General features: G+C 36.8%; 1 protein-coding gene across 1 annotated transcript in view; it reads right to left on the bottom strand.

The window, feature by feature from the left end:
- Nucleotides 1-15,953, bottom strand: part of macrod1 (mono-ADP ribosylhydrolase 1) — a 56,485-nt gene that overhangs the window by 9,064 nt on the left and 31,468 nt on the right. The window contains exons 4-5 of the mRNA XM_039648805.2: nt 12,126-12,155; nt 5,896-6,012 (exon numbers count right to left, since the gene is read on the bottom strand). Coding sequence (XP_039504739.2) covers nt 5,896-6,012; nt 12,126-12,155 — 147 coding nt within the window. The remainder of the gene's footprint in view (nt 1-5,895; nt 6,013-12,125; nt 12,156-15,953) is intronic.

A 15,953-nucleotide genomic window follows, 5' to 3' on the forward strand; every position in this document is an offset into this window, starting at 1 on the left:
GTTATTTTAAAGACAGAGTGATTTGTTCCAGAAACATTTTTTTGTTGTGCTGATTAATCCTGAAAGCAATCACTAAGTTAAGTGGCCTAAATTTATATGTATATTTATCACCTGTGGAATGCATAGGAACATAAAATGTTCGTCCAATCATTGAAATTGGTCCGAATGCAACAATACAATGTCCTACCTGCCTGTCAACATACACTCACCTAAAGGATTATTAAGAACATCATATTAATACTGTTTGTCCCCCTTTCGCCTCCAGAACTGCCTTAATTCTATGTGGCATTGATTCAACAAGGTGCTGAAAGCATTCTATAGAAATGTTGGCCCATACTGATAGGATAGCATCTTATAGCAGTTGATGGAGATTTGTGGGATGCACATCCAGGGGACGAAGCTACCATTCCACCACATCCCAAAGATGCTCTATTGGGTTGAGATCTGGTGTGAGGGCCATTGTCATGTTCAAGAAACCAATTTGAAATGATTCGAGCTTTATGGCATAGTGCATTATCCTGCTGGAAGTAGCCATCAGAGGATGGGTACATGGTGGCCATAAAGGGATGGATATGGTTAGAAACAATCCTCAGGTAGGCCGTGGCATTTAAACGATGCCCAATTGACACTAAGGGCCTAAAGTGTGCCAGGAAAACACCACCACACCATTACACCACCACCACCAGCCTGCACAGTGGTAACAAGGCATGATGGATCCATGATCTAATTCTGTTTACACCAAATTCTGACTCTACCATCTGAATGTCTCAACAGAAATCGAGACTCATCAGACCAGGCAACATTTTTTTCCAGTCTTCAACTGTCCAATTTTGGTGAGCTCTCATCTCCACTACAAATAGGAAAAAGAGGCTACAATTTGCAGCCTCTTTTTCCTATTTGTAGTGGAGATGAGTGCTACCCGGTGGGGTCTTCTGCGGTTGTAACCCATCCGCCTCAAGGTTGTGTGTGTTGTGGCTTCACAAATGCTCACAAATCTTGTATATCTTTGTAAACCCTAGAAATGGTTGTGCATGAAAATCTCAGCGCGTGCTTAAATTCTGACATTCAGTTGGGAGTTTTTATTTCCCAATTTTTTAACAGCTCATATATTTTAAATGTGCAGTTATTTTCCTAGAGTAACTAAAAATAACAAGAGCAAATGCGCTTTGTTTAGTCCAAACATCTGTGCAGTTTGATATACTGATACTCTTGATACTGCTGTTATATTAAAACAATTAATTCACCTAAATATATGGATCTACCTTTTTAAGTGATTTACAAAAGGTTAGTAAAGTCAAGTCATATTAAAAGTTTAAACAAATGTCATTCAAATATATTAAAGGGCTATAAATTATGCATTTTAAAAATGTTCCATTAATAAGTGGTAGCAGTATATCAGTGATATTGGTCTTGGCAGAACTTGGCTTTTGCAACACAGTCTAGCTGACTAATAGAAATAACTAATGGCTGTTGGAAGGGTCTTTTGGCTTGTTTCTCCTTATGACATGACAACACAACATTGAAAAATCTCTACACAGTAACTGCTGTACTGATAGGCGCTGTCAACAGCTGAGTTGATAAGGATTGAGAGTGTTTAGTCCTTTCTACGGTAAGATAAATAAACAAGACAGTAAATCCCTATGGAATCAGCAGGATTTAGCAATCCTTTTACTAGCATTGATTATTACTATAACTATATTGGAACATAAGCATAAGCATAACAGGAAACAACTGAAAGCATCAAAATAAATGATGTTTGATTACTTTTATTTGTTCAAAAGTAAAATTCGGAGTGTGCATGTTCAAATGTTTAATTGAAATGCAGTTACCCAAATGATTGTTTTTTTTATGTAATAATAGAAAAATGGTCTCTATGGCAATTGTCAATAAAGCAAGCGCAATACTGTACATGCTTTTGTAAGGTCTTTTTTGGAAGAGAAAAGTGATGGAACCCCTGATGTGTTTTTAATTATTTCTATTAGACTTCACCTATACCAACTACACTTTCTGTTTGTGGTTCCCATTTCTGCTACCTGACTGTTTCTTGATTACTAAAGACCCACTTGTCCCCATCCAGCACCCTCTCATCGCAATTTCCCGTTTCCTCCTAACATTGACACTCAGCTCAACCAGACGGCAAGTCCGTTTCCCTTGTCCTCCTTTTCTGTCTGCGTCTACCTTCTGTCTAAAACATTCATCCATCTGTCTTCTCAATGTCTTATGTCCTTGTGTGGCATGTCCTCAATCTTTCCCCTTTGCCCCGCTTGTCTTTTGGACGTCCAGCATCCCTCCGTCAGTTCCACTCCCACTCCTCTTTCCCTCATCCATCCGCCCCCCGACACCTCTCTGCGCTGCGTGCTGTCCGGCTGCGTTTATTTACCGCTGCACTCTGCAGTGTTTACAGCATCGATCCACCTCTGTTTGTTTAGTCCAGCAGCACCATCATACATCAAGTCAGGCAGAGACATTACTCACACACAAACACACACACACACCCAGACGCTTGCATATGAAGTGCAAAGGAAAACAATGGACAGGGGAAAAACAAACTGAGAACACTGGGCATATGTTTGACTGGAAGTAAAGTGTTGTCATGTTTGTGGCACAGCATGAACTGATAAAGCAGGTGTAGAAGGAAGACTAAGACACGATGACATAATCACCGCAGACACAGGAGCTGGAGGTTAAAGCAAACTACAGAAAACTGCCGGGAGGTGTAGATATCGCACTGCTCAGCTCCCTCTGTTTGCTCTCTAAAACAAACACACACGAGCGCACTTACAACAGAGTGAGCACAGGGAAGAAATTAACATTTTCTACAGATTTCAGATGTTTACGATGGAGCATAATGGAGATCCGGGACCTTGTAGCTAAAAGATTCAAAGAAATTGATCATTTTAGCTGTTATAAAATATTTGTCATATAATCATGTCATTTTTTTATTTTTATATATACTTTAATTTTGTGTTGGATCTTGATGCTTGTGTATAAATAATAATAATTAAACTTAAATAATAATTTAACCAAAAGGTTAAGATATATAGATGATAGATAAGACAAGATTTATGTACCGCATTTCAATACTTGAAAATTCACAATACTACCGTATTAGTGGCTTTTTGCTGTAATATATGCTGGGTCACAGTGTGGTCGTACAGCTTGTCTTCTAAACCATTTTTATTTCACCATAACCTCCTGATCTGCTCATGAGAAAACATACCATTCTCTTTCTCCCCACGCAGCTCCCAAAACCTGACAACACCCATAACATATCGGTGAATCTACTCCAAACTTGCTATTATCTGCCTCTAAATCACTCCTCTGTTTGTTCCCCCTCCTTTCCGCCTTCCTCCTACCTCCTCACCTTTCTCTTTCCTCTTCTCCCTCCCTCTCAGTGAAAGATCTTCTGTCTTTCTGCTACCAACTGTTCACTCATCCAGACCAAACCCAAGTCTCCTCTCTCATGCACAAAGGGAGGCCCTGGTCTCTCCCACCAAACCCCCCGGGAGAAAAAGTCAGTGTCTGCAGCAGGGGAGCAGGTGCGTTTATCTAACAAAAGACAGCTGGCTAAGACGGTGCAAGAGATCTGCTTATCATCTGAATGGTCCGAAGGTGTTCGACTCACTTTTTGCGTTTCACCCCTTTTTCTCAAATTCAAATCAGCTAGACAGCTAAGTTACAATATACCCGTAGTCACCAGCCGATCAAGCACGACGGCTCTCACAATAGATCCCTCTCCTTTCACCTTGGCTTTCATGCGACAAAGCTGTGGTTTTAAAGAAAGTTGCAGCTCAAAATTGATTTGAGATAACTGACCTAATATTAGGTCATTGTAAAAGTACAATGTATTTCATTGGATTGTTTAATAAACATAATTAAATAATTGAACCTTGTTATTCTTCCAGTCTATGAGCAAAAGACGGATGAGGGGAGAGAGAAAAAGGATTAATTGTATAGCCGAAGAGAAGGGTGGGTGTTCGATTGGCCTGTGTGGATTTTAATTAGTGTTAATTGGCCACAGAGGGAAATGAAGGCTAAGAGAGAGTGTGTGTATGTGTGTGTATTGATAAATATGCTAGTAGTCTCTTCTCTTTCTCCCTCCTAGCAATGGTTGTTTTGAATGGTTGGGTCCCTAGTCAAAGGCTGTATTGGTACACAGGTGGACTTAGGGACTGACAGGATCTGCACATTCTGCCTTTCATTCCCCAATGAGATCCATTAGGTTTTCTAGTTCACCCCCTCAACCCAGGCAGAGAATGTATTATTAACATACTGAAGACACAAACATACACTCCCCTATCTTCTTCCAAAAAGCAACAGATGTGCGAGCACATGTGCAAACTGCAGCTCAGCCAGTCAAAACATGACAATACTCTATACAAACACACAAAACTCAGATTTTATTTAGGGGCTTTAGCCTGTAATTATAAATGCTTTCTATTACTATCACGCAATTGCGGTTCAAGCTGAAGTATGTAATTTCTCCACCACCGACTGCAAAAACAAATATTGTTTTCAAAAAAGGTTTTCGAATACGCCCACATCAGTCCACTGTTCAGTTGATTGAACAAACTAACAGCCCCGCCCAACTCGCGCCATTGGTAGAGTCAGTATTTTTTTGTGTACGACTAGACGGGTAGCTCAAAACAACTGAGCTACAGAGACAAAATAAATAACCTATGAATAGCTTATTTATAGTTGTCTCTGCATATTAGGATTGGATAGACAAACGATTAAGCGTTTGCGCTTTACTCTTTTTGCTATGGACATGATTCATGATCTTAAATCTTCCAGCATGTTGAGGAGAGCTTTGCTATTATTTTTTCAAACGATTAGAACCTAGAATATAGTGGATGATATAATAAATAAAAATACAATTGATTTACACTGAAGGAGTGACCTGACGCTTGGGGATTGGGCTGAACATACAAGCATTTGTGGCAGCCAGTTTTCAGAAACCTGAAAATTTTCTTTTAGAAATGTTACATTTTAACAGCTCACAAATCACAAATAGTCCAAACACCTGTTCGTACATAGCTTATAATCCGATCAGTGTGCGGTGCACGCAGTCAGACACAGACACACTAATTTCAGTCCTACAATTACTGCTGATATTTACTCTTCTACTCCCACAGTTCGGTACAGTACAGAAAGAGAGAGATGAGAAGAAAAAAACACAAAGTTGGAGAGAAAAATCAACTAAAGACTACATAAAATCAGAGAGCATAGCCTGGAGTTTAAGGCAAATCATTAGTGTGTATCTATCTGTGTGTGTGTGTGTGTGTGTTGGGGGTGGCTTGAGAATCAGCAGCGTGTGCATCTCTGTCTCTGAACAGCAAGGTACGGTGGGGGGGATCATAAATTAGACAAGGAAATTACTGCTAAGTGTGCGAATAAATTAAAGTGCGCTTGCTTCTGTAAACACTGTCTGACTACATAATTACTGAACACTCTCTGGAAGAGTGAAAGTGAGGGAGGGAGATGGATGGGGGAGGGAGGGTTGGGAGGGAGAGTGATAGGCAAAAAGCTTTGCGTTGATGGTTTATTCATTTATTCAATCGGCAGCGTGCAACATGTACGCAACCGTTTGACATTTCGCTAGAGAGGTTGCACAACACCTGCTTACTATCCAAAGATGGGAATATAAAACCTAGCACAAGTCAAAATCAGGTGTAATTCAGTCTACAAAAGTACTGTGCTGACTTTGATGCAATCAAGCATAAACATGAACAAGATTTGCTCTTTGCCTTATCCATTTAGTACACTGGAAGAAACGTTTAATTCATATAAATGATTCTGAATTCATCATCCTATTCCAAAGAGCTCAAACCATTTAGACTGATGTTTATATGGCATTAGTGTGATGATGATGAGTTTGTTTCATGAGCAACTCACATTTTGCAGGCAGACCATAGGCCCCGGTGATCTTGGCCTCCCCCGTTTCGCAGCCGTTCAGAGTGGCACATTCCTTCTTCAACAGAGGACCAGCCCCACGATGAATGGCACCATCCACTGAAGGGGGAAAAGTGTATATCTTCATATATATATATATATGAAGAGTTCAGATGCAAAAGCCTCTAAATGCCATTTGAAATTTTCTTCTTTAATGATGATTTATGTCAAGCTTATATTTTAAGTTCAATGATTTCACTTAAATGGCAATGGTAATTACCTATTAATTGTTATTTAAGTGAAATTACTGAACTTGAATATACAAGTTTGACAAAAATCATCATTAAAGAAGAAAATTTCAAATGGCATTTAGAGGCTTTTGCATCTGAACTCTTCATATATATACACACGTACATGCACAGTTATTTTTGTCAGCTATAGATCTAGCATTCAGCACACTTTTAATTAGATACAGATAAAGTAGTGCGGTAAAGTTACATTTATTAGAATTAATTATAACATTTATTTAAAAGACTGAGAAACAGATACATGCATATCTATATACACAATAAATATAGTTTATGACATATTTTATATTGAAATGTACTTTTTAAAACATTTCATGCATAAAAACACCAGTAACACTTTACAATAATTAACCACAACATGTACGAAGAATGAAAACTACTTTTGCAGCATATATTTAATGTTAATCTCAACATTTACTACTACATTTTTAAGCTCAAAAGTTGTACCTGTTAACATCACTTAATGCACTGTGAACAAACCAAATATTAACAAAGCTTAATCAATGCTGTAAAAAAACATATTGCTCATTGTTAGTTCATGTTAGTTAATGAATAAACTAATGTTAACAAATGAGAACTTATTGTAAAGTGTTACTAAATCACCTGCCACCTCTAAATCACAGGCAGCTGTATATGATGAGCCCTTTCCCATGACAAATATTGTGCAGTTTGGGGGTGACACAGCTTACCTCACTTTAATGCTGAAAAACCCAACCCCATTTATCATTTGAGGACACAAAAAAACTGATTTCTCATAGCGCTAAGGGCAGCAATTTGAGGGCCATAACAGTTTTACTCGAGGGTTCGTGGCACTTTTGCTGATATGTGCTCAGAATCTGCAGGAGCGAGAGATAAGAGTGATAAAAAGATAGAAAGATAGGGAATATATAGTGAGAAATACCAGGGAGTGAAGTGGAGAGAATGATGAGAAAAAAACAGAGGGACAGATGGAGGGAAGTTATACTCAGGGCTTTGGAGTGGAGGAAAGGAGGATGAGAGGAAGAAATAGGGGAAAAGATGTGAATGTGGTGATGAGGTACGCCTATTGGGAATAGCTTGCTTTCCTGTGTAATTGCAACATGCATGCACACACACTTTTTATTTACACAGACATCTTGTTAGCAGATACTAATTGGCTTTTTGCTCACCTGACGGGGTTTGTGACACGGAAAAAAAAACCCATATATATAGGATATTTTCCTATATTGCCTACACGTTTTTTTTTTTTTTCCGCTCTCTGTCATATGTGCTCATAGCATTTAATCCCACGCACGCAAAAATGCATAGGCTCCAAACACACAACATTTTGTGTACAAAAGCATTCATTAACAGTTGTTCTCTATTTCCCATTAAATTAGTTTGGTCTGAACTGGTCAGCAAGTGTTACCGAAACGCACCCTCTTATTGGCTGAGCTGGTCACCATGGTAGCCATTAGTAGGAGCATTTGATTGGATCTGGCACATCTGCTTGCCCATGTCACAAATCCCTTGACACCAAAGCACTATCTCTCTCGAAACACTTGCCTGCCGTTCTGGGTTTTAAACCAGAATACCAACATTCCCTTCAGTGCCAAGTGGAGAACATAACACATTTTCACTCAAAAAATAAAACAATCAATCAATACTTATCCATCCAGGTTGCTAAAAAACAGAAAAACATTTTTAAAAGGGAGCAATATGCCAAAATGCAACATTACACCACAAACACAACAAAACCCCCAAAGAGACTCTGATGTCAGTGTCCTTTTGTATAATCTGGAGCTTTCCCAGCTCTGAGCTTCAGGACTGATGTCTTCTACTGTAATGAACAGAACATTTTGATCGCCTTTAGTTATATGTGCCATTTCCAAGTATGATCCATCTGACCGTGAAACTAGAAAATCTAGCATGAATTATTTCATTCACTTGCAGACTCTCTTCCTTATTTCTTTTTCCATTTGCCTTCCTTTGACTTACTGTCTACACAGCGAAGAAACAATTTTTTTAATTAATTTTTCTTCTTTTTTTCCAGTTAAATATTAAAATACCTTTAAACATACATTGTGTAAGATTATAAGACTTGTTTATAGAGTTCAATTTTGTTTTTACCACAATAATATATAATGAATAAAAGGCCTACGTGGCTAAGTTAAATAAGCCTAATTCAAGAAATTCTCTGACAACCAGCCTTATTATACACATTATCGTGCTCCTGTTATATTACCATTTTGCTTCTAGATATCTTAGACTATATCTTGACTAGATTTCATTAGATTTATCTAAACTAGATTTCAGAGACTATATCTTGAATTTAGGCTTATTTAACTTTACTAAATAGATGTTTTCTTCTTGTAATAAAATAAACTTCATTCAAAATCATTCTATTCTAGTCTAGACATTTTTGTTTTAAGGATGTTTATTATTACTGAAAAAAGAAAAGCCCAGAATACTTAATAGATTTTGCAGTGCATCAGAAATGCTGACCAATAATAAATGGTTCTAGAGTTTGAAAAACTGCATCCGAAACAACGTATATACCACTGAACGACATCCTAACTCTTTTCTTTATTCTCTCTTTTGTTGTTTTAAACACATCCCCTTGTTTTTGCCCTCTCAGCTTTAGTGCTTTTCCTGCTTTAAACACCAACAGGCAGAGACTCACCCCTCATCTCTCTCTCTGCATGCAATGCTCTGAGGCTGTGTCCTCCCTGATGTATAGTTTGTCCCTGCCTAATTATCATCCAGGTTTGCTTTAACAAACCTCAGGAGTAGAGCCAACAAAAAGAGAGGGAGAGAGTGTGAGCCTGAGAAAGCCGATGATATGTTTGCGTACTGCCGACAGAAATAGAGAGAAAAGAGGTGTTGGAGTGTTAGGGAGTGAGGAGAAGAGGTGATGGGGTAAGGCAGTGAGAGAAAGATGAGTGCGGAGTAAAACAGAGAGAAAGAAAGGGACATGGAAGACACGCAGAGGCACGAATGGACGGGAAGGTTTAAATTGAGGGAGGTGAAGGTCAGGCCTAAATCAATCGCTTTTGCCATTTGTGTTTGAGTAACTACAGAAAAAAAAACAGGTCAATATACAGCACTGCGCACTTCTGAATTTGTGTTTGTGTGTGTGAGACGTGGTTCTGATGAGTAGGATTCTCAAGTGCAGATTTATCACTAGTATTGATTAGCTAACGGGCAGGCACTTAACACGGGCAGAGAGCAAGAAAAGCGCACGCTTACAATCGACACATGCATATGCGTAAATACTGAGTCAACAGTTGGACATTTCGGTTCATTTGCATAGCACTCTACTATCGTAAATTATATACCTAAGATCTTGCATTGCACTTTCAAAATGCACACGCACCTCTTACAAAGACCGATTTGTAAACCATTTTTTGGTAACACTTTTGGATTTTCTGGTAACACTTTACAATAAGGTCTCATTTGATAACGTTAATTAGTGCATTAACTTACATAATCCACTGTAAAAAATAATCTAAAAACAACGGTAAACTACTGGCAGCTGTGGTTGCCAGCGTCATACCGTAACTAAACGGTGTGTTACTGTTTTTGTGTTAGAGCATATAAAGTTTTGTTGGCTACTGTAGCTGACAATATGGTGTTTAGCTGTTAATTTCAAAAACAGCAACACACCGTATTTAACAACCAGCTGCCAGTAGTTTACCGTTTTTTTACCAGATTATTTTTTACAGTGTGAGCAATATATTTTTACAGCATTTACCATTCTTTGATAAATATAATGTTCAGAATTTATTTGAAGTCAAAATCTTTTAACATTATAAATGTCACTTTTCTTACTTCTTTACAAAAATGAAAAAATAAATCTTACTGACCCCAAACCCCAAACCATTTCAATTCCAATTGCATTTCCAAAACAATTCTCATTAATAGAGTTGCACATGGCAATAGTTTGATTGTTGTGTGAAATATTTAAGGCCCCAGCACCGATGGTGAGAGGACCTATTGTTTTTTCTTTAAATGGTTCATAATTTAGTAATTTTAAAGAAAGTGCACTGTAAAAAAAGTTTGAGAAAACTTAAAAGTTTAAGGCAACCAGCTGCAGGACATTTCAGGAGTTTTCTCAACTTAGCGTTAGTTGTCCAAACCTTTTCATGTCAAATAGTTGATTAAACTTTAAAAACAGAATTTTTTCAAACAAAATGGAAGTTGGATTTTTTTACAGTGTGGTTTCCTTTGTGATAATGGGTGCATTATCTGGCAAGAAAATAAATTAATAAATAAATACAAAAATGTACATCTTATGTTCATTTATTTACGACATAATAGCCTATTTTATTTATGTAAGAAGAAAAAGCAACGCACTGTAAAAAAATATGATTGAAAAAAAAATGAAAATATGACAACATATTTTTACATAGCTTTAACTCATCAAAATACGTTTTTTTTAGGCAAGGCCTTCTAATGTAATTTAAGTTGAATGGACTTAAACATCCAAGTTGATTGTACTTAGCATCATTTTTTTTCCTTTTTTCAGTGTAGGAAACTGGTTACCAAAACCTACTGTCAATTACACTATATAAAATTACTTAACCAAAGAATGACATGATTTACCAATATTCTAGAGAAGTGAGTCTTTTACTTTGAAATATAGTTCTGAGATTGTTCACCCAAAGATGACCATCATTCACTCTCATGTATTTCCGAACCTTACTTTCTTCTGAGAAGCACAAAATACGATATTCTAAAGAGCGCTGGGGTCTGAACAGCACTGGGTCCCATTGATTTTTATTGTACTGAAGAAAATATTTTCTTTTGTGTTTCACTGAAGAAATACGTGAATAAATACAGGTTTGGAACAACATGAGGATAAGTAAATGATGAGAGAATTGCAATTTGGATGAACTCTCTCTTTAATTCTGTGAAGATGGTTTAGCAGCAAGTCTGGTGGGAACGAGTGTGCTGATACAGTATGTAGCTTCTGTTGCTATTTCAGGTCTAGAGGTGATTTAACACAGTGCACAGTCTATTGGAAAAAAAAGTTGTTACATGTTACACACTCGTTATTTAGAGAACCTCCCGGGAGCAGGAACATAACAGGCCCGTAACTAATGACTAAAAGTGCAACTCTGAGATAATTGCAGATGTAGTTACTGATCCTCAGGAGAAACCTACTTATGTGATGGGCTGTAGTTTATATGTTGGATGTTAAACAATGTCAATATTGCAACATGGAGCATGTTCAAAAAACACAAAGAATTGCCATGGGACCATATCCAGATACCTTTGCAGCTTGGTACTTTTTGTTATATTCCCCTTTAATTTGAGTTAAGACTTAACTGTTTGTGCAGCTGCAATGCCAAAGAGCTCATTGTTTGATGGATATTTGAACGTACAGATAGAAGGCAGGAATCTGAAGGCTTTACTGTATTTCTGAGAAAAGCTACCGTCTTGTCAGATCCAAGTACTTTTTAATACATCACAGCGAGCAAACAGTTTTGAAAAAACACAGTCTCTCTTTAATTTCACCATTATTTTCAGAATCTACAGATGAATTGTTTTTCTTTTGTCGATGTTTGTGGGTAAGTGTGTGTGTGTGTGTGTGTTCTATCAGGGCAGCTCTATCAGAGATGGTTTAAGAGTTTAGCGCTCATTTCTTCTCACTGGGTCTCTAATAGCTCTTTTGCTCCTCAAATAGCGTCTCTGTTCTCACTCACAGAGCTTTCAGTGATTGTCTGCTCAAATTCAGAAAAGTGCAAAGCCTCAGGCTGACAACAGTTCCCATCACACACACGTTCTCACTCTTTCACCTTTATTTCCACCTGCTGATTCTCACTTGCTCTCTTTCACCTTCTAATTCCTCTCACCTCGCCGATGCTTCTCTCCTTTAATGTCTTTTCCCTCTTGAGCTGTCTCTACATTTGTCTCATTCAGCCTCTGAAAAAGAGAGAGGGGTTTGGGGGAGAATTGACTCACCTCCTCCTCCACCCAGAAGTGTCTTGTTAGCTGAAACGACAAAAAGAAAACAGGACTCTTCAGGGAAGATGTCAAGAGACATTACACAAACAGTGACTTAAAAGGAAGTAATACCTTACTGATGACTGACAATACAAATTTAATCAGAGGGGAAAAGGACAAGAATTAAAGAACCTCAACTCAGTTTAAAAACTTCATAATAACTACCGTTCAAAGGTTTGGGGCTGGTTTTTATTGTTTTTGAATAGACTTTTATTATCATAATCTTTATTTCATTACAAATACAGTAAGATAAGAACTAATATGACATATTTTATATATATTTAGAAAAGTAATTTATTCCTGTGATGCAAAGCTGAATTTTCAGCGTCATTACTCCAGTCTTCAGTGGCACGTGATCCCTCAGAAATCGTTATAATATAAATCTTTGTTATTATTATCGATGTAAAAAACAGTTTTGCTGCTGATTTTTTTAAGCATTATACTTTTTTTCCAGGATTCTTTAATCAATAGAAAAAAAAGCATTTATTTAATATCGAAATATCTGCAATCTTGCTGAATAAAACAATTTCTTTACAAATATAATATATCTACTGTATCCAGTATGACAAAAGAGATTGTCCATTATCGGAAGAAGCCTGTTTAAAAGGGTACATATTTCTTCACTTTTTTTTAGAGCTCAGCAGACTATGAAATCATACTGTACCTTTAAGAACTAAAAGCATTAAAATAAAATTAAACATAAAAATATAAAAATTATATAAATAAATACATTTTCTTTTGTCAGATTGTACAGATTTGCCTTATGACACTTTCATATTTCATTGTGAGCCTGGTCGACCAATGTGCTAATTGACATGTGCATCAATACAGTAAAAAGCAGGGTCCTGACCCTTGTGCCATAGGTGAAACGAAAGCCAATTTTGCAAATTGAACTTGTAGAAAAAGATCTGCTTTTTCCATTGAGACATTACTGAGAAAATATTCGGCAAAATATCCACAAAAAGGAAAAGTTGCCTCTGCTCACGTAAAACCATGTAGCACAGATTTGAGTTCAAGTACGAGGCTGTCGCACAACAAAGCAGAAGTGAAACAACATTGTTTCATGGTCAGAAAGTGAAGCTAAAACAAATGAGCAATAAGATTGCTGATCATTTTTTCAGCACCTCTGCACATGGACATTAAATTGCATGATAAGCGACGAGCTCATGAGCCAACAAATAATTTACCAGATGGAGTTAAATGTAAGCCCAGACAAACACTTTTTTTCAAATGAATAGACACCCACAGAAAAAAAGCACAAAACACACACGCACAATTTAGATAGACTGACAAACAGAAAACAGTATGGAGAGAGAGGTAACCATAGCAACTCCAAAGCCCAAAGGTTTGTTACTGAAACCTAGTTAATTACACAGGGAGGGCAAAGGAGGAGAGATGGAGACAGACGAGATGAGAGAGACAGGAGAGACGGAGCAGGAAAGATGTAATTTGCAAGTGGAGGCCGCTTTCTTTCCTGTCTGTCAGAGGGGGAAAAAAAACTACAATTGAAAAGGAAAAAGGGATCAGATATGCACGAGGAAGGACCGAGAGCAAAACAGTGGGAGAGAGAATGAGCGAAGGCTGTAAGTTGATGATACCCCAGGGAGAGAGTTTTACCATCTGCTTAAACCCTGTGTGCGGTGTCTTACCCAGGGGAAGGGTGACAGTAGTACTGTAGAGATGATGATGTTCACACACACCACACACACTCTCACAGCTCTGTGAGGCATATTGACATGATGAGATTCTATGCGGGAATGTGTTCACAAAATGCAATCTTCTTATTCAGAACTGTAACAATTCCTTTCAGGCAGGATGAAATGGATCTGCGATGAAAACAATGTGCATGAACATCAATACAGAGGTTGGGATTGTAAACAAAAATACTGCGCTGATTCTTAGTGTCAATTCAACTCAGCACAGCAAAGCAAACAGCAAGAGGCAATATACACCAAATGACGAAAGTTTACGGGCGGATTAGGATCACAGAGAGGGATTAGAAAAAAACAAAACAAAAGGATGAATAGTTGAGAATAAAAAATAAGTTCAACCAAAGGTTGGGGATGAGAGGAGGGATGAAGGTGGATGAGAGGTAGAGAGAGATGAAGATAAAAGCTGGGCAGTGAATGTGCAACAACAAAAACTCCATAAATGAAAAGATGAAAAGAACAAAAGAGAAAAGGTATTTTTTTCCTTCAAAAACAAATTTCTTTATTTGTTGTTGTATTTTCTAATAAATGCATTGATAAGAAGAGCTGACAGAAAAGTTCCAGCTCATATTTTCTGAAATGAGGCCTCACAAAAAAAATAAAAAAATAAATAAATAAAAAATGTTGTTTGTGTGTTTTCGATTTTATGTTATAAATCAAATGGAAAGGTTATTAATGTTGTCACATTTTCCTGGTTAAATAAACATTATATTATATTACATTCAAAAATAGAAAAAAGGAAACCAAATATAATTATATTATTTATTTTTTACATTAACAATGTAATTCATGTTCTAATTATTCAAACCAAGTATAAATCTCAAGTTAGAATTGAGCCTTTTTGCATTTATTACAAAATAATAACTAAAGGTAGTAACAATTTAGTAAAAACTGTTCAGCTGTTCTTTTTAGGTCCACTAATTTTTGGAGCATTAGTCATCAAGCTCAATAAAAACTGATCACAGACATGAAGATGTACAGTAGGGTACAAGCTATGTGTGTAATGTGTAATGGTCACCAGCTGGAGTGCCCTTGAGTGCACTTCAACCTGGACTATTGTCTCGCTCATAAACATTTCCCAGAACTCATCACTGATTGAATTCACCTGTATCTCATTACCTTGTAAGTATCAGCCTATTTATACCATGTTCACTCAATCACTCACTGCGAAGTTATGTTGTTGCACTGCATTTCCGAGCATTTTTCCTGGTTTCATGTCTCTTGGTTTTTTGGATTTCTTGCCTGTTCCGTGGATTACTCTATTGCCTCTGACTCCTGTTTTGTTTTGTTTGTTTGGTTGTTGTTTTTTTTTTTGGCTGTTTTTTAACCCATTGCCTGTAATTTGGATTATGTGTCTGGATTGCCCCTTCATTAAAACTGCGTTTGGATCTCAACCTTCATGTCTCGGAGCAGTTTGTGGAAAAATATAGCAGGAAAAATATATATGTTTGTATGGAACATTGAGGGAGCAACAGCTTTTGTGTGAAAATAAATCTTAAAAGGTTTATTTTGTTTAAAAATCTTAAATGTATGCGGTGGCATGGTAGGGAAGGCACACAGATTAATCAAACTTAAATTAATCTTTAAGGAAAAAGTTTTTTTAGTCACTTTAGGGCTTTTAGGGAAGGCTTTTTATTTTAACCACACAGTGTTAAAAGGCAAAAGGCACAACATATTAATACAATTACTTAAAAAAGGTAAAGTATGTTTTTAATAATGTTTTAGTTAGTACTTCAAAACAATCATTTCAGCAAAGTTTGTAGGCTACTGTTTTCTGTTTAAAAAGAATTCATTTTTATTCAATATACTATCATTCAATTATAAATACAAATATATAAAAAATATAAAAACTAAATTATCTGAAAAAGTGATAGTAGTAACATTAAATTATATTATATGATTATTATATTATTTTAAATATGATGGTTTTATAATAAATATGGGGATTGCTAGACGCATCTTAATATGTGACATTTACCATCTGAATCGTCATGTCAACAAATGGAAAAGTCAGCCAGATTTGCTTTAATTATCTTGAACAAAACAAGACCTTTGTCTCAAAATACATTAATTTTAG

This window comes from Pimephales promelas, chromosome 9 (assembly GCF_988280905.1).
Source record: "Pimephales promelas chromosome 9, fPimPro1.hap1.1, whole genome shotgun sequence".
Classification (NCBI taxonomy): Eukaryota; Metazoa; Chordata; class Actinopteri; order Cypriniformes; family Leuciscidae; genus Pimephales; species Pimephales promelas.